Raw genomic sequence first — 17,172 nt, 5'->3', positions numbered from 1 at the left:
ATTCATACAGAGGGCCATGCACCTTCATTGAGATTTTTTTTAAATTTTTCCATGTTAATGATACACAGTTTATTAAATTTCCCAATTTCAAATTGGGGCAGGGGCAGGGGCTGGCTTATTTTTTTTTTACCAATTCTGAATGAAAATTAAACAATTTATTAAATTAAAAACATATACTGGCATGTGAAATATCATAATAATAATAATGTGTTCTAATGATTGATTATGGTCAGATATCTACCAGCATGTGTATTTGAACGCACCACCAACTGTTTCCTCCACTGATTGGTCCGGGGGAAGTAAACCCTCCCTCCACTTCTTATTGGATGTCTCGGGGACGCCCCGCCTCATTCTGACTTCCTCAGCTGTACTCTCGTCCCATTGGTCCAGCGGGTCCGACAGCAGAAAACAACAAACAAGTTAGGGTGAAGACCGTCGGGATGGATGCAGGTAAGAGCGTCTACAGCTAAATAACATTGTTTTTCTCTCCGTTAGCAACTCAGTCGAACCACAAAACAACCACCTCATCGTTATTTCACACCTGGGAACTCATCTCCTGCCTTGTCATGGCGGCATTACCGTCTCCAGCCGCCAGTCCAACACAGAGCCCAGTTTCTTTGTAGCCTCGGTGACGTTAGCGTGCTAAAGTGATGACTAAAGCTAACTGCTAACTATCGTTAGCCCGCTGCTAAGGCTAAATGTGTTGGTTTCCCCGCTGTGACAGCTCACTCTAGAGGCGCGTGACTTCCTGTCCGGTCCCCCACATTCACCGAGTGTTAGTGTCATGTGTTGGTGTCACGTCTCGCTCCTTCTGATCTGTCCCCTGTCTTCGGTCCGTCTGTATGCTAACGTCATGATACGCCCAAGACGAACATCCGATGCTCTGTCACCATCACACGCAGAATGCTACTTTCCTGTTAGCAGTGCTGTTAGCCACGAGAGGGGCTCTGTGTTATGAAACAGGACTCATGGAGGTTCATGATGGAACTCAAAGTGAACAGACTTCATATAATATTTGCTTCTTAAATCCCTCCTCACCGTAAACATCTGATCTGATCTGATGATCTGACAGGTGGTGAGCTAGCGTGTCAACTTCTCCTGTCCATTTATTTTGTAGTTGACATTATGGTGGACCTATATGTTTTGTAATAAACCACATAACCACACACAAGAGTGTAATAACAAGCACCAGAGAGTTTGTCTTTCTTTAGATGAACAAGTAATGAAACAGTATGAACATTTCACATCACACACACTGATATTATTATTATTATCATTATTATTATTATTATTATTATTATTATTACATAATTATTATTATTATTACTATTATTATTATTATTATTATCATTATTGTCATTATTATTATTATTATTATTTGTTGTTGTTGTTGTTACTTATTATTCACACACATACAGACATATTGATCTATGTCGCTTTTGTGGACATCACACAGACTAGCTGGAGACTCTAACCATAATCTAAACATAACCTTAACCACTGACCCCAGAACCACTGAACCCGGCTGTTTCTCACAGATTTGATCCCCAGTCAGACAATCTGACCCATCTTAACTAGTCATTAGTCTGAAATTTAGCTCCAAAAATAGCCTATGATATACAAAGTAGAGAGGGCTCTATAATGGTTCTCCTGCTGGAACACCTTTGCAACCAATTGACGACTGTCTGGTTTTAAATATATATTGGTGAATAAACTATTTAATATGTGATCATGTGCAATGGATAATTAGTGCCTACAGACACTAGAAATGCACGTAGCTGCACACAACGTGTTGTGTTTTTCCAAGAGTAGGAAGCCGAAAGTGTCATGGCTGTTTACAATCTAAAATAAAATGTGTACGTTAGATCAACAAACCATGACATTTAGCCCCATTTCTGTGTCCCCACATGACCAGATGACCGAGATCCTCAGGGGTATATAATATGGGGTTGTTATGTTTGTTGTACTTATTAATTATGCATCCTTTGTTATTAAGGGGAATTCCAATGATGTTACACATCAAGTTCCATTAACTTGACTCATGACTATTCAGCCCGTGCTTACTTCTTTAAAATGTCTTAGTTGTTTTCTGAGTTGTTAGAAAATTGATGATATGAGAGTGATGTAATCTGGGATATCTCTGTGATCTGACTAAGGTTTCAGTGAGAGTCTGAATTACAAAATGAACTTCTGAGTCAGCATTTTTACCTCTATGTCAGGGAGTAAAAGTCAGGATATCTTGGCCTCTGCTGCAACAAATTTAACTTTTCTTTTAAAACCAGTTTCTCTCAAGTCCTGTGAAGTTATAGACGTACAATACTTAATTCCAGGAGTAGCCTTTTTTAGTACAATTGCTGAGCTTGTTTTTAGGGTATGTTTATTTCCCTATGAAAATGCATTAGGCAGGAAATTGAAACTGGAGACTTTATTTTATCCGACAGGATAAGATTCCTCCTTCGATTGCTCTTGTGCATATAAAGTGAGACCCAGGTTAATCTAAAGTAGCATGGCTAGATACTGTTTAGACAGATGTACATGTGTGTATATATAGAACATCCTTCCTGGAATTCTTCTCTAGCTACTAATGGATACTCCATCTTTACAACCTGACAGATAGCTTCACTTATATCAGCTGCTTAGTTGTTGCTAAGTTGTAAGTGATCAACATTATGAGCACCAGCAGTTTCTCCATTGCTATTTTTCACAGACTTACAGTTGACATACAGTCATTTTCTTTTGCAGCAACCTTGACATATGACACACTTCGCTTTGGAGAGTTTGAAGATTTTCCTGAGACCTCAGAGCCTGTGTGGATCTTGGGCAAAGAATACAATGCACTCACAGGTAGGACTTTAGGATTTTGAGTGTATGTGAGGGGTTTTCGGTTGTATTATAAGATGGTGATTTCTGCTTCTCCTGCAGAGAAAGATGACATTTTATCAGATGTCACTTCACGACTGTGGTTCACATACAGAAAAAACTTCCCGCCGATTGGTGAGTGGAAAACAACGAGTGTGTGTTTGAGTTGAGCTCCTCCACTTGAGATTTGACTCCTTTTTCATGGAGGGTTCTTAAATGTGTTACAGGTGGGACAGGACCAACGTCAGATACAGGATGGGGGTGTATGTTACGATGCGGCCAGATGATCCTCGGCGAGGCCTTGTTGTGCCGACATTTAGGCAGAAGTAAGACAACTTTTAAAATACACCAGCAAAGATATAGATATGTACGTCTATAGATAGAGTATATATTGTCCCTGTTTGACACTAACAGCTCTTCTATAGATTGTAAACCGGAGCCTATAGCAACACAGAGCCTGTTTTAAACAGGCTTGATAACTGTTGATTTTTTTAATTGTCAGACTGGAGATGGACCAGAGACGAGAAACAAAGAGAAGAGTACATCAGTATTCTCAACGCCTTCATTGACAAAAAAGACAGCTATTATTCCATCCATCAAATTGGTCAGTAGTGACTGTTTATTCCTTTCAGTTAAATTAAGAGATCAGTCCTGAATCTGTTTTTGCATTAAGTTGTTGTTGTTTTGTTCTGCTGCAGCCCAAATGGGGGTTGGAGAGGGGAAGCCAATAGGCCAGTGGTATGGACCAAACACAGTCGCCCAGGTTCTAAAGTAAGTACTGTAAAACAAAGAAAAATAAAAAAACTGATGACTGTTTTATCATCAAAACTGCCATATTTGTTTTTTGCAGAAATGTACTTGTCATAAGCCGCTTTGCTTTAGCCCTGTCCAAAATCCAGAGATGGTTAATTTGCAGTGATATAAAAAAGACAAATCTTCATGTTTCCATATCTGTGTATTATTGGTATTTTGGGTAATTTGTCATTAGGTTGAAGCTGCTCTTATAAGACTTAATGTAAACAAATAAAAGTCACTATTTATGTTTAACTTTTATTGTCCTTCATCCACATACTAAGTATATAGCTGAACAAAATGTTGTTTCTCATGGGGCATAGTGCAACACAACATACAACATAAAAACGGAACATGATTACAAAGTTGGTTATTTTATGTAACTACTGATAATGAAGGTGCTGGGTGCACACCCAGATGTTTAGTGCCAGACTGATAAGGATTTTTACAGGTCAATACCGATACTGAGATTAAAGAATGTCCGATACCAATATATTGGCTGATATATATATATATATAAATTGGCAATGATTCCTAAAATGTCATTATTAAGCCCAAATGAAAGAAGTGTTACAGAGGCTTGATATTTTGCAGTTTAACAATAAACTTCATTATAAATAATAAAAAAACTGAAAACACAAATTCAGATATGTAGAACTTGGATTTATAAAAATAAGTAAAAAACAAATCTTTTCTGCATTGTTAATTCTGTGAAATTAGTTAGCATTCGTTGCATTTCCTTCCTCTCAAAATATTTGCAGAGCAAATTTCTTTTTCCACTGACGTTTTAGCTAATTGCAACCAAGAGCGTGACCCCGTCATTCAGTTGATGTTAGCAGTCACAACTTACCTGTTTAGCCTGAGTAGTACACACATGAGCTGCTTTTTAAAAGACATTGTTTTCTATAGGCTCTATAGGCTGTAGGTAGACTGAGCCCAAACACCATTTATATATTTTTGTCAGAAACCGGCCTGACACAGTGTGACTAGGTCGATAATCAATCCTCTAATTCCAACTACCACCTGTCAATTAGCTTCATAGTGTCAATCTGGCAGCAGGATTGTGTTTTGTGTTTCTTGCCTGTGCATTTCAAAACATTTAAACCAAAGATATGACTCTTTACTCTGATTAGGTTAAAAACTAAAATAATAAAAGTGTCCGTTTTAACCAAAGTGTGACTGTCTCTGCTGTTTTGCTCTCAGGAAACTGGCAGTGTTTGATACGTGGAGCAGATTAGTTGTACACGTGGCAATGGACAACACTGTGGTCATCGAGGAGATCAGTGAGTGCTGCTGCTGCTCTGCTGCAACTTTGTGTTTCCGATTTTTCCCCTGTTATCATCCATTAGAATACACAGTTCAAATGTTTCTGAAATAATCAACACCAGGTTAAACTACGGATTGTGCACAGATTGAAAGGTTCATAAAGAACTTAACAAAATTGAGTGTTCAATGTGAGTATTCTACTCCAAAGCACATCTGTCTCAACCCTCTCTGTCTTGGGTTTACTGCATGACCAAATGTGCATCTGCGTCAGTGCAGTTTTCTTAAGATAAACAGAAAAGTACAAAAGTACTATTTCAATAATTCTGTGGTTCAGTGATGTTTGTTTTCTTCATGCAGAGCGGCTCTGTATGCCCTGGCTGGATGCGGCAGAGGCCTGTGGAGAGGCCGAGGCAGTGGGGGATCTGAATGGCTGCCTCGAGGGTGCGTGTGCGCTGGCTGAGGAGGAGACGGCTCTGTGGAGACCCCTGGTCCTGCTCATCCCCCTCAGGCTGGGCCTGAGTGATATAAACGAGGCCTATATTGAAACCCTCAAGGTGAGAAACGGCAGTATGTATATCAACTACTCATTAAAACTTAAAGAAATGTGAAAAGTGAGTTCACCCAGTGTAATTAGTCCATGTGTGTGTTATTACACAACAATAACATACTTTGGACTTAACGCTTGGGACATGTCTAATTATGTAACTGTGGTTGGTACACAGACACAGGGCATGCGCTCCAAGTTAAAAACAAAAGTAGACTGCTACAAGTTCTCGTTTGGGATTAGCTCCAATTATTGTTTTGTGTGGAGAAACCAATCTAGATATTTGTTAACATGTTTCTGAAAGATAATTAAAGTAGTTTTGGGTATAATTAAAAAAGCTGACGCAACAAAACCATTCACCATAGCTGCCTCCTCCTTCTTAAACAAATCAGAGACTGCACTGACCTGTCCACCTTCAAAACATGACTCAAAACCCACCTCTTCACAACTGCTTTTAATGTGTGATAAATGATGTGTATTTTAAGGGTCTTTAAGTGTTGTTAAAAGAGCTACATAAACAAATTGTAATATTATTGTTGTTATTTATAATAAAATTGAATTATAAAATAATAGGTTTGTACACTAGTAACCATTAACTGGTTTTACGTCAACCTTACACGTGACTTCTTTATGTGATTTGTCCACAGTCCAACTTCAGTGTCTAAAGAAGCTTTGATTAATATTGTATATAAACAGTGGGTCACATGGCTTCTTGTATGTGTACGGGTAAATTAGAAGTTTGAAGCTCATGGAGAATTGTTACCTGACCTCTGTTTGTAAAGTCAGCATTTAGCAGCAAAAGATCCAGATATTTTTCTGTTGGTCAGATGTAATGTTAGGTCTTAGACGTTAGCCTGCTGACTGGTCTGGTGTCCAAGCTTGTTAAATATGTGTGTTTTGTAGAAAAGTGGGTAAGAGTGGAAGAACTGGTGCTTGAATTAACACTGCGGTAAATCCAGCCAAAGCTGTGGTGAGATAAAACCCTCTTGTCTCTTTCCACAGCAATGCTTCATGCTGCCTCAGTCCTTGGGTGTTATTGGGGGGAAACCCAACAGTGCCCATTACTTCATTGGTTATGTCGGTATGTCTGGTCTCATTGTTTGTGAAATAAACACCCAGCTCATGCTCACCATAATAATTTGACTTTGTAAGGTCCAATCTGTTTCTGAACATGTTTTTCTTTCTTGTTTTTCTCATCAGGAGAAGAACTCATCTACTTAGACCCACACACCACACAGCCTGCAGTGGATCCGTGTGAAGACAGCCAGGTCCCCGATGAGACGTACCATTGTCAGCACCCACCCTGCCGCATGCACATCTGTGAACTGGACCCATCCATTGCAGCGGTAGGAATGGCAGGGAGGGTTTTATAGGGCAGAGCTTTTGTGTCTCAAACTAAAGACCATTGTTAATCGTGAATGTGAGCAGGCAGAAAACCTCTCACAGTAATTCAGATGTTCCATAGCCGATTGTTTTTTCTGGTGTCTGCCAGGGTTTCTTCTGCAGAACAGAGGACGAGTTTGATGACTGGTGTATGCGCATAAGAAGGGTATGTGTGTCAGTATGAACACTGCTCCTTTGACTCGTCTAAAGCAGTTCAATAAAGTACCATGATCCTTGTGATGAAGCATAAATGATGATGAAATGTCCCTTTTCCAGCTGTCCTGCAGAAGAGGAGGCCTGCCCATGTTTGAACTCGTAGACAGTCAGCCCTGTCACATGGTCAGCATGGATGCCCTGAACCTCACTCCTGGTAAGTACCCAACATGTATTCCACGGCAGTCTTTATTCAAGAGCATGGTGTTTCAGTTTGAGAGCAGGATTTCTCGATTTCACGTTCAGATTTGCTCTGGGATTTCTCCTTGCCCTCAGATTTTTCACTCTGTTAAAAATTTCCAACCAATAAAATGTCAGATGTAGTGATGATGAATGAAATTGTCCCGCCCTCATTGTGGGTGTGTTAGCTTTACAGAGTCCTGTAAGGGCGATTGCTTAAACCGGGTTCATGCACTTCCTGCCATTATTTACGCCGGCTTCCTGTTGCTGTGCTTGAAGAAAACAATTTCAACACCTTCATGGAGCAATGAGTGCCACAAAACTCTACTTAACGTGGAGCAGTATAATCATGGATTTCAAGCTTCTATACGTTCTGGGAATGAAAACAACATGGATGCTACCATGCTGGTTTCTTTTCCTCCTGTATTTAATTGGAACAGCTCAGACAGCAAAAGTAGCCAAAATGAGGGCAGGGCAATTAAATTCATCATTACCACACCTGGGTTTCTGTTGGTTTGGAAATTTGAATGGACCTGTTGCACAAAATCCAAGAGCAGAAATAAAGATCTGAGAGCAGACAGGAAATTTAAGCAGGAAATGAAATGAATGAAAGATTTCAATAAGTCTTGTTCTCAAACTGAAGGACCACACCCTTGAATAAAAAACAAAACAATAATATTCTAAGAAATGTGGTTTATTAAATGAATTTTAATGATTGTTTGTTTTGTTTTGTGTTGACGCTCCCTTCACAGATTTCTCAGACTCTGACAGGTTGGAGCGGTTCTTTGACTCAGAAGACGAAGAGTTTGAGATCCTTTCCCTGTGAGGAACACTCGAACAATGATTAACTGTTCTTGACAGTAGGCGAGAGATTCCCTCTTCTCTGTATCAGAAGGAAAAGCCTGAGGGGAGGAACATTATTTGGAGACCTCTTGAGCCAGTCCAGCTCCAATGGTGTAGTCAGTGTGTGTCACACAGTGTTCTCCAACCTCTGATTACGCTCTGTATCCAACATCGAGACTGCCTGGTGGAAGCAGTAGCAGGAGCTCAGGACAAATTCTGTATGCACATCTTCACATACATGTGTTTGCATTGAGTCTTAACACTTTAAATGTTTATTCTGAAGTGATATGGTGCCTTTCCCTGACTCCATAAGAAAAAATTGCCATAACAGTTTTATGTTGTATAGAACACAATGGTTCATCATGCCCATTGCTTCCGCGGTATGTCACTAAAAACTGAATTCTGTAACAGCCTGTAACGAAACCAAATTCAGTCCAGACAAGTTGTAATAATTGAATTAATCATGCAAAGTATCCTTGCCAAGTCGGATCATGTACACGAGTTCATTTGAAGATTATTTATTTAATCAACACAATATATAGACAGGTGAAATAACAAGAGATGTAAGAGGATTAAAAAACAAAAAAATAAAATCACTATCGGATATTTGACAGCACAAATGTTTCTCTCTTTGATGTAAAATGTTATTTGAATCACAGCTGAGGCAGTTCTCTTCTGCTTCCAGTCAAGCAATGGCAGGTAAATGATTGAGCTAATTAGAAGTGTAATGAGCAAAAGAGTCAGTTATTATAGCAGGTACTAATATATACAGAAATAACTAAATCTAGCATTTTAGACTTGTCTTGGTCCTGAAACAGCAGCTGGAGCCACAGTCACTTCCACAGCTTTCCAAGGGGAAGGTTCTGAGCTGTGTTGATGGTATCAAGGCTGTGGGTGGTGATGTCCTTGTGCACATCGTCAACACTCTTCGAAGCATCGATTACCTACAACAGACCATTCACATCACATGTTAAATGTGATCCATTTAATCATAATCATCATTGTGTGGATCCTTCCCAGCCCAACACATCCCAGGAATCATTGCGCTTCATTGACAAACAGTTTGTCAAAGAGCTAATTGCGGCAAAAAACGAGGCGAAAACATTCGATTTTATTTTGACATGCAAGTACTCAACTGAACAGCTAACAGTACAAATGTTAAAAATATATATTTTTCGGGGGAATCTGCCACAATACCCATGTGCAGCAGGATGCGCTTGCCTCCCTGTTTACAACACATACATGCCCAGTATATGTGGTCATGCGAGTTTTCACGTGTATTATTATGGACAGGGATTAAAACTGATGGAGCTAAAACGCTTGTGTGAACAGAGATTGTTTTCAAACTAAAACATAGTAGGATGGATGTAGCCTCACAGATCTGACTCATACCTGCCAGTTTACTGAGGGATCTTTCATCAGCTCTTCAAACTTCCGTTGCACTTCTCTTTGGAAGATGCTGGTCTCGTATCTCTCCTCTCCAAACTGACCTCTGAGAGCAGCCTCGACAGGGCTGAGCTGCAGGAACATCACCAGGTCTGGCTTTGGCAGTCCCACGTCCGGTTTCATGCACCAGTCCAGACAGAACCCCTGGAGACGACAGGACATGTCATTACCCACACGACGATACTGTCTGTGATAGGTGCACAGATCGAATGTGCTGAGACTCACCGGCTTGGCACTGGTGAAAGCAACTCCGGAGAAGGCGTACCTATCTACAACCAGAGTGGTGCCTTGCTCCAGCTTCTCCTTCATCAAAGGTCTGTGGGTTAGAATTATTCAAATATGCTGCATAAGAAAATGCAAGCCATGAGCACAGGGAATGTTTTCAGCAGTGGGTCAACACACAGTTGGTGCTTTAGTGAATATTAATTCACTAAAAATAAAAGAAGTTCTGAGTAAATTGACTGCGTTTACATAGACAGCAATATTCTGACCATTATTCTGAATAAAACTAATCAGATTGCAATGTTTATGAGGGGGTAAAAGATATTTCATATTCCGGTTTACAAACTCCAGAGCAAAGTCAGAGTATGATAACCTTCGATTATAAATAGTTGTGTTCTTTATAAAAAGGCAGAGTAAGTGGAGTCAGATTTTCTCCACACCATGGTTCTCCTTCTCATGGAATCCCGATGGACACGTCACAGGGTCAAGTGGTTGGGAAAGGAGATTATTTGGACTTTCCCACCGCAGCCCTGATGTGTCTTAAGAGGGGTGAGTTTAAAAAATATATATATATATATATATATAGTCTATGCTTTAGGCCTTTTAGAAATAATTTAGCAGGTGAACACAGGTGTTGCTGATCACCTGCTGTCTCAAGTCAAGATGGCTGCCATGAAGAAGCGCCATGGGGAGTCTATTTGACACGTTTGCACAGCTGACATCATCAACAGGAAGTTGAACAGAAAGCTGCCATGGTGATACTTTCAGGGAACCTACACGTCTGCAGTGAATAAGGTCCGTTATCAAAGTAAACACTATTCAAAACAAACAGGGAGCGCACGAAGTTTGTCTGAGTCTTACACCATCTCCCAGCGGTTGGCAGAGAACAGCAGGTGAACGGTGTGGTCCTCCAGGTCGCTCTTCTTCTGCAGGTAGGCGCTGATCAGCTGTCCGATCGTGGTGCTCCTGTCTGCGCCATGTAATCATATACATCACGTTAGCGAATGAACGGACGTCCTGCTGCACACGGAATGTTAACGTGAAGCCCGACAAAGTGACCACCGCCTTACCGGGGAACCGCATCATCTCCACCGACTGCCCGCTTTGCTGCAGCGCCTGCAGCAGCTTCTGGCACTGGGTGGTTTTCCCGGCCTTGTCCACCCCCTCCAGCACGATGAGCGCTCCTCTCTTACACGCCATGACACCTCACTGTGTCTGTGAGCTGTACAGAGGAGACGGAGACCGACAGAGCGCCCTGCGAAGATCAGTTACACCACAGACCGAGCCTCACATTTACCCGCCTTTTCCTGAAGCCTACTGAAAACATGGAAGTGCAGTGACGCACTTCCGTCTTCGATTGTTATTGTTTTTTTCTATAATAACTTTATTGAAATGTGCTAGACAGACACACGTTGGTCTGGTACCACCTAGATCAGGGGTCTTCAACGTTTTTCAGGCCAAGGACCCCCAAACTGATAGAGATGGAGCAGGGACCCCCTACTATATATATTGTATAAAATTGTGTTTTATATTAAACTGGGCCTAGTGCCATGGATAAACAGAACCTGCCAGAGCCAGCATGTAACATGCGGCCTCGTGATTGGCACAGCAGCAATAGGGGCGGGTCTACTAGTAAAGTTTCTGTTGTAACTAGTTGAACAAAAGTGCCACTAGTTGCTGAAAAAGAGTGACTAGTAAGATTTTTTGTTCAACTAGTACAGTAAGATGCTGAACTAGTGCGACCAAATGTCCAACTAGTGCTGACAAAGACCGAACTAGTGGAGGGGACTGACATTTGATATCAAGGATATGGAATAAATGCTCAAACGCCTTGCCATAGGTGCCCAGCTTGAGAGAGCTCCTGTGTGTCGCTGAATGTGTGCATTGCTGACTGAAAGATAGTCTTCTGCCTCCATTTATCCATTCGCAACAATATGTTGGATTCATGTTAATGTGTATTTAAAGACATTTAAATAAAAATTGGTTGGGGAAAAAAATTAAAAATTAAAAAAATATAAAAAATTGTCGCGACCCCCCCTGCAGTACCTCCGCGGGCCCCCTGTTGAAGACCTCTGACCTAGATAAAACTAATACATTCTAATCCAACATTCAATGATATAGTCAGACAAATAGTTTTATATTTACATTGTAAAAGACCTAATATTAGATCTGCCTTTATTTGTATTGTGCTTTACATTGTTTCCTTATCCACACTATGTGACATTTTAAATATGATACATTGATAAATTCATGTTTCTAGATGAGTAAATCTGTAATGCATAGTCATGAAAGTGCTGAATTTGCAAAAAGGAGCAGCCTATATTCTCTTTCAATTTAAAAGGAAAGCTAGCTGAGTACTATTACTTCACCTGTCAACATTTTGTCTTAACAAATATTTAAAGGGCAAGATTCAACACTATCTCCAATGTGTATTTTAAATCATCAGTGTGACATACACACTATAATGGAGCAAAGTTTCACTTTTCTTGTTGATCTGGTACCTACATGAAAAATGTTTGAGGTTATCTATAAGATGAAAGAACCCATACAAATATCTAGCCTAAAAATGCACTTAGTTAGGATACATGTGATCTCTCTCTAATAAACCATTTAGATTTGAATTTTTTCAAAGGTTTGTAAAGTTAAGTTCAATTTAGACTGTTGTAATAGGTAAAGATCACAGAGGTACTACAGCACTATGGGGAACAGCCAGACGTTCCCATTCACGTAATGACTGAACTGCACAAGACAACTTCTGAGGGTAATGATTTATTTCTTATACACAGTCTCTAGTTCAATAGTAACAGTGTCATCAGGATCATTTCTGCCTCAATCCAGCAAACAAGCATCACAATTTGTTCTCATGACAGTGTTTCAGAGCATCTTTCAGTGCTGCCAGCACCATGTCAACATGGGCCTTGCTGCTGTTACATCCCATCAGTCCCACACGTAACACCTGAAAAGACCCCAAAAAATCAGAGATTCAGGCTACGCACAAGTCTTAAGCAACTTCTTAGTGTGCAAACAAAACAAGAAGTGAGTACACAGACAAATAATCATTTACCAAGCCAACTGATGGTCCAAGCCCTCCGGAAATTTCTAAATTATGTGTTTTCATGATGTAGCTTGTGATCTCTTTCCAGTCATATCCAGTAGGAGCAACAATGGTGGTGACAGTCGGCAGCCTTGCTTTCTGTAACAACCATTAAATCCAGACATGGTGATGTTTTTTCTTGTTATAACAGTGACTTGAATGAGCGTGTGAAATCCACCAACAACAAATAAGTGGTTGTATTGAAACTTAAGACTCACTTTTTCTTTGACAAAAAGGTGGAGCCCCATGCTTTCTAGGCTAGTGTGGAAGTATTCCGCCACTTCTTTATGTCTTTCCCAGGATTTCTCCAGACCCTTAGATCAACAAACATTTGAACAAACATTATACAACAACATAACCATTTACCTGTACCATATTTACATTGACTTTATGCTAATTTCCGGTGTACTGATCAGGGTTTTTGTTTGACATCATACATGCAAAGACAATGCTAACACACAGGTGTAGCAGGTGTAATGTTTACCATGTTCACGATCTTAGTTTAGAATGTTCACATTTGCTCATTACTGTCTGCATTAATGTGTTTTATAGTATCTGGTTATAAACTAAAGCACTAAACAAATTCCAAATTTTTGACCTCATGATTGTGCAAATCAGAGGATCACTTAAGTCAGGAGGATCCGTCCTCTGTTTATTTTATTTATTTCCTGCAGTAGTTAAAGATCTGAGTCATGGTGGTTGTTGGACTGACCTATCAACACAATGACATTAGCGTCCCTGCAGCCATGATTCAAACATGGATCAAAGTTGGGGGTTAGGGTTTTGGTATAGAACCTACTTGTTCATAGGTTCCATACCAAAGCAAAAGGTAATGTGGGTAATTTATATTTTTGCCTTGTTCTTACAAAGGTATTGTTGGCACAGAGGTATACTATTATAATACTCAATGGCTGCAGAACTTTTGCAGCTCAAAGCAAAATCCAACCATTCCTCTGAAGCACATGTCCCACCTCTTCAACAAGCACCGCCAGGCTCTCCCTCAGAGAGTAAAAAGCAGTGACTGGGCCGGTGTGGTGATATCTATAGAGAGGAAATGAAGCAGAGAGAGCAATAAACAGAAATTGTGCAAGTACGGCTAAAAATGAAACCGCTTTGTGAAATGTGATCAGATCCAGTCTGCAGGAAACAAAAATGTCTCACACTCTTGACGGCTTGCCATCACATCCCCAATAGTTTGAAAGCCAATTCAAATCCAGGAAGAATGAGACTGGCTTTGTCCTCCGGTTGAATATTTTCTGGCTGTGGACAAATTCAGCATTAAACATACTTTATAATGTGATGGTAATCTATTACTGGCAGGCTTGTAGGTATATACAGGTCTCACCATGCTCTCTCACTGAAGGAGATAGGTGCTGTACCCGGTGGAGCATTTAGCACCTTCTGAGAGCCTGTGTAGAGGATGTCTATCCCTGTCAATACGGACATTTACAAAAAAAAATCTGATGAAGTACAATACAAATGTGTTAAATGATTTCATCAGTTGTGCCACTGGAAAACACTTTGCAGGATTAAACAACAAACCTTGCTGGTCCATGTGCAGAGGGGCTCCTCCCATTGAAGCCACAGAGTCTACGAGAAACAGGCAGTTATACCTGAGGACACAAGTCATAACACATCTCTGTTATCATCTGCTTATCATTTGATACAGATGTGATGAAGACAGATTGTTGCGAGTGTTGTGTCTCACTTGTGGCACAGCTGTCCAATTCCATCTAAAGGATGCAGGACTCCTGTGGAAGATTCCCCATGTGCAAGGAAGAACAGGGCGGGCCTGTGCTTTGCTAAGGCCTGTGATGAGATAACAGTGAGACCACTCTGAACGCAGCTTTAATGGAAATTAGTAAAAGAAATAAGTTATTAATAAATTAACTGATGTTTTAATTGTGCTGAAATGACTGTGAAAACTAATTTCCCCCAGGGGTCAGTAAAGTATAAAGTCTAATACCCGCTCAATTTCTTCGTTGGTGAGGAAGCCCCCAGGAGGCGCCACAATGGTATTCACTCTGGCACCTGTTGGATTGAAACACATGGTTTTCTGTCGTGATTTTTATTTATTTTTTAGGATTTGAATTCCATCATTTGATAAAGATTTTAAAGTACCTATCCTCTCTGCCATGTCTGCTGCTCGCTCTCCCCATATTCCATTCACTGCCGTCAGCACCCCCTCCCCGGGCTCCACTGCGTTGAAGATGGCACACTCCATGGCAGTGTGGCCAGTGCCGCTCACAGCTAAAGTCACACGGTTCTGAGTCTGAAACATGTACTGGATTCCACTTTTGATGTCATCCATTATCTGTAATGTGAAATGAAAAATCTTTTATGAGGAAAGGTATAAATAGAAATGTATTATCTGTGCTATTCCACCCTGTAGCCTTAAATAAGCAGCAGACTGTGTAGTCCTAACCCTGGTTTGCTGTAACCTTTCTAAATCTGTATAATCAAGTTAGAAAGCACATGATCAGAAACTCCATCAGCAGCAGTTTTGGATAATAATTAGTCATTGTTAAGAAAGGAACTGGAAAAACTGGTTCTGTAGCCTCTCCAATGTGAAGAGTTGCTGGTTTCGTCTTGATAACTAACTGGAACAACATGCAATTATTTTTTCACAGTTTTTAACATTTCATTTATAGAACGTGTTAAATTACAAAATAACCAAACAATAATGAAAAAACAAGTCTATTTAACAAACAGTGGCATTCAATTTGGAGCAGCATTTTAATGTTGCAGCCGGATGAGGTGGAGGAAATGTTAGAATAATTTACTAAACAGGTTTTGTCATTAAATTTATAGAAGTTAGTTAAATTATATGTTTTGTCTCTAAAAAAATCTTAATTTTCAAATGACCAGCAACTGAGTCTGTTAAATAAACGTACTAATATGATAGACACAATATTTCCCATTGAAAATAGAAGCAAAATGGCATGAAACAGAAGTAGTTGCACCAGTAGTTGCATGAAATTTGTAAGAGTAATACTTATGTAAACATTTGCTTTCTATCTGATGTACTTCCTAGTAGATGTTACATTTTACTGTACCTCAAGATGGAGGCAGATTGTGACTTTGGCCTGTCTTTGAAACAGGGTTATTGCTTTTCTATGAACTGTGGATAGTTTTGTGACAGATACAGTATATTTAAAAAAACAAGTTGATGCCTTTCTCTTCCTGGCAAGTCGTCATTCATCAATCATTCATGTTAAACACACAGTTACCTCAAATATCTCTGGATGCATGTGTCCAATGACAGGATTGGCCCCGGCCTGCAGGATACGAGGGGGGACGTTGGAAGGACCTGGTCCAAACATGTGGCGGAAAGGAACCACCAGCGGTTTCAGTAGGCACTTTGGTGGAGGTACAGGGACGGACGACATGTTTCCAGCAGTGTGACAAGAGCAGCAAAACCCCAACGAGCCGTGGAAACAGGCAAAGTAAAGCCTCGGCTGAGCACGCCCCTCTGTTTGACCAGTGAGGGCCTGAGGTCACTAGTCCGTCACAACATTTCCCTCTTCTGTCAACACTCACTGCTTTCTGAGCTAGGGTACCTTGATGCCTCCCAACCTTTACAGATAAGGAAGTTAAAATGTCCTCAAATGTTAAATATTGACTACAAACTCTCCAGGTTTAACTATTACACTGATCTTGAAGGTTTTCCAGGCTGACCATGGTGAAAATCCAGTCGGTAGCTGACATGTTAAATCAATTCATAACCTCTGACGTTTGAATTTACAATTTTCATGCAGTAGATTTAAATTTAGTGTCTGTATAAAATTTAACATTGATGGACATTTTGGAAAAGCCTGGTAAAGTGAGATGTTTTAAGGATATGAGTTGTATCACATTGGTGCACCAGTAATTCAGGGTTTCACCTTATTTTGTATGATTTACTTTGGGTGCGTGTGCGTGTGTGCGCCCGCGCGCGCAGAAAAAGAATATGGAACAGCTCCATAAGGGAGACAGTCTAAGCTTCTATTGGTCAGAAGATCAATACAATGAGATAAGAAATTGTATCGTTCAAAGTTCAAAAATACCCTTTTCCTACAGGACTACATTCACGACTTAAAGCTCATATATATTTAAAAATAATTTATGGTTATATGTTAGGATAATGGCGGCACTATGAAGTAAGACATTATGTCATACAGTGTAGCATTGCACTAACGTTTGCAACCAATATCCTTAGAGACACAATCTACAGCTTATTTAGAATAACCAATCATTTGTTGTCATATTGTATAAATTAAGCGATGAAGTCATTATGTAATGATATTATAACAATACAAGAATAAATAGTACTGCCTGATTGGGATATATA

The 17,172-nt window shown here is 40.1% G+C and overlaps 3 protein-coding genes across 6 annotated transcripts; 1 reads left to right on the top strand and 2 right to left on the bottom strand.

The window, feature by feature from the left end:
* The first annotated feature begins 368 nt into the window (after nucleotides 1–368).
* Nucleotides 369–8,696, top strand: atg4b (autophagy related 4B, cysteine peptidase). Of its 4 annotated transcripts, none has more exons than XR_004698252.1 (13): nucleotides 369–450; nucleotides 2,743–2,844; nucleotides 2,923–2,994; nucleotides 3,087–3,185; nucleotides 3,362–3,463; nucleotides 3,558–3,630; nucleotides 4,855–4,934; nucleotides 5,275–5,471; nucleotides 6,464–6,542; nucleotides 6,662–6,807; nucleotides 6,968–7,010; nucleotides 7,121–7,214; nucleotides 7,990–8,038. XR_004698252.1 is itself a non-coding variant. In XM_035176395.1 (13 exons), the coding sequence occupies exons 1-13, from the start codon at nucleotides 441–443 to the stop codon at nucleotides 8,061–8,063; spliced, it is 1,185 nt and encodes a 394-aa protein (XP_035032286.1). In that variant the 5' UTR covers nucleotides 369–440; the 3' UTR covers nucleotides 8,064–8,696. The 4 variants fall into 4 exon arrangements, 2 of the variants coding, with proteins under 2 accessions (XP_035032286.1, XP_035032285.1); XR_004698253.1 differs by having other exon boundaries at nucleotides 7,975–8,023; XM_035176395.1 differs by having other exon boundaries at nucleotides 6,954–7,010; nucleotides 7,990–8,696.
* dtymk (deoxythymidylate kinase (thymidylate kinase)) lies at nucleotides 8,583–11,092 on the bottom strand. The gene is made up of 5 exons (XM_035176398.2): nucleotides 10,819–11,092; nucleotides 10,610–10,718; nucleotides 9,752–9,842; nucleotides 9,473–9,670; nucleotides 8,583–9,024 (listed from the first exon to the last, which is right to left on the bottom strand). Exons 1-5 carry the CDS (start codon nucleotides 10,946–10,948, stop codon nucleotides 8,914–8,916), a joined length of 639 nt encoding a protein of 212 aa, XP_035032289.1. The 5' UTR covers nucleotides 10,949–11,092; the 3' UTR covers nucleotides 8,583–8,913.
* A 1,409-nt stretch (nucleotides 11,093–12,501) lies between these two features.
* On the bottom strand, nucleotides 12,502–16,340 carry agxta (alanine--glyoxylate and serine--pyruvate aminotransferase a). Its single transcript, XM_035176396.2, has 11 exons — nucleotides 16,073–16,340; nucleotides 14,964–15,156; nucleotides 14,809–14,873; nucleotides 14,551–14,651; nucleotides 14,385–14,455; nucleotides 14,188–14,272; nucleotides 14,004–14,102; nucleotides 13,814–13,883; nucleotides 13,061–13,156; nucleotides 12,813–12,941; nucleotides 12,502–12,704 (listed from the first exon to the last, which is right to left on the bottom strand). The coding sequence occupies exons 1-11, from the start codon at nucleotides 16,229–16,231 to the stop codon at nucleotides 12,597–12,599; spliced, it is 1,176 nt and encodes a 391-aa protein (XP_035032287.1). The 5' UTR covers nucleotides 16,232–16,340; the 3' UTR covers nucleotides 12,502–12,596.
* Between the last annotated feature and the right edge of the window lie 832 nt (nucleotides 16,341–17,172).

This window comes from Hippoglossus stenolepis, chromosome 14 (assembly GCF_022539355.2).
Source record: "Hippoglossus stenolepis isolate QCI-W04-F060 chromosome 14, HSTE1.2, whole genome shotgun sequence".
Taxonomy (NCBI): Eukaryota; Metazoa; Chordata; class Actinopteri; order Pleuronectiformes; family Pleuronectidae; genus Hippoglossus; species Hippoglossus stenolepis.
Note: the sequence above shows the minus strand (reverse complement) of the source record. Positions and strands in the feature narration are given on the sequence as shown.

Bases quoted from the DNA above. Each gene is read 5' to 3' on its own strand.
- atg4b (XM_035176394.1), top strand. The intron at 4,935-5,274 runs GTGAGTGCTGCT...TTCTTCATGCAG, and splicing joins TGTGGTCATCGAGGAGATCA to AGCGGCTCTGTATGCCCTGG. The intron at 6,808-6,953 runs GTAGGAATGGCA...GGTGTCTGCCAG, and splicing joins TGGACCCATCCATTGCAGCG to GGTTTCTTCTGCAGAACAGA.
- agxta (XM_035176396.2), bottom strand. From the start codon at position 16,231: ATGTCGTCCGTCCCTGTACCTCCACCAAAGTGCCTACTGAAACCGCTG. The intron at 14,874-14,963 runs GTACTTTAAAAT...TCAATCCAACAG, and splicing joins AGACATGGCAGAGAGGATAG to GTGCCAGAGTGAATACCATT. The intron at 14,456-14,550 runs GTGAGACACAAC...TTGTGTCCTCAG, and splicing joins ATTGGACAGCTGTGCCACAA to GTATAACTGCCTGTTTCTCG.
- dtymk (XM_035176398.2), bottom strand. From the start codon at position 10,948: ATGGCGTGTAAGAGAGGAGCGCTCATCGTGCTGGAGGGGGTGGACAAG. The intron at 9,843-10,609 runs GTAAGACTCAGA...TCTAACCCACAG, and splicing joins GCCAACCGCTGGGAGATGGT to ACCTTTGATGAAGGAGAAGC. The intron at 9,025-9,472 runs GTATGAGTCAGA...GGTCTGTTGTAG, and splicing joins ATCCCTCAGTAAACTGGCAG to GTAATCGATGCTTCGAAGAG.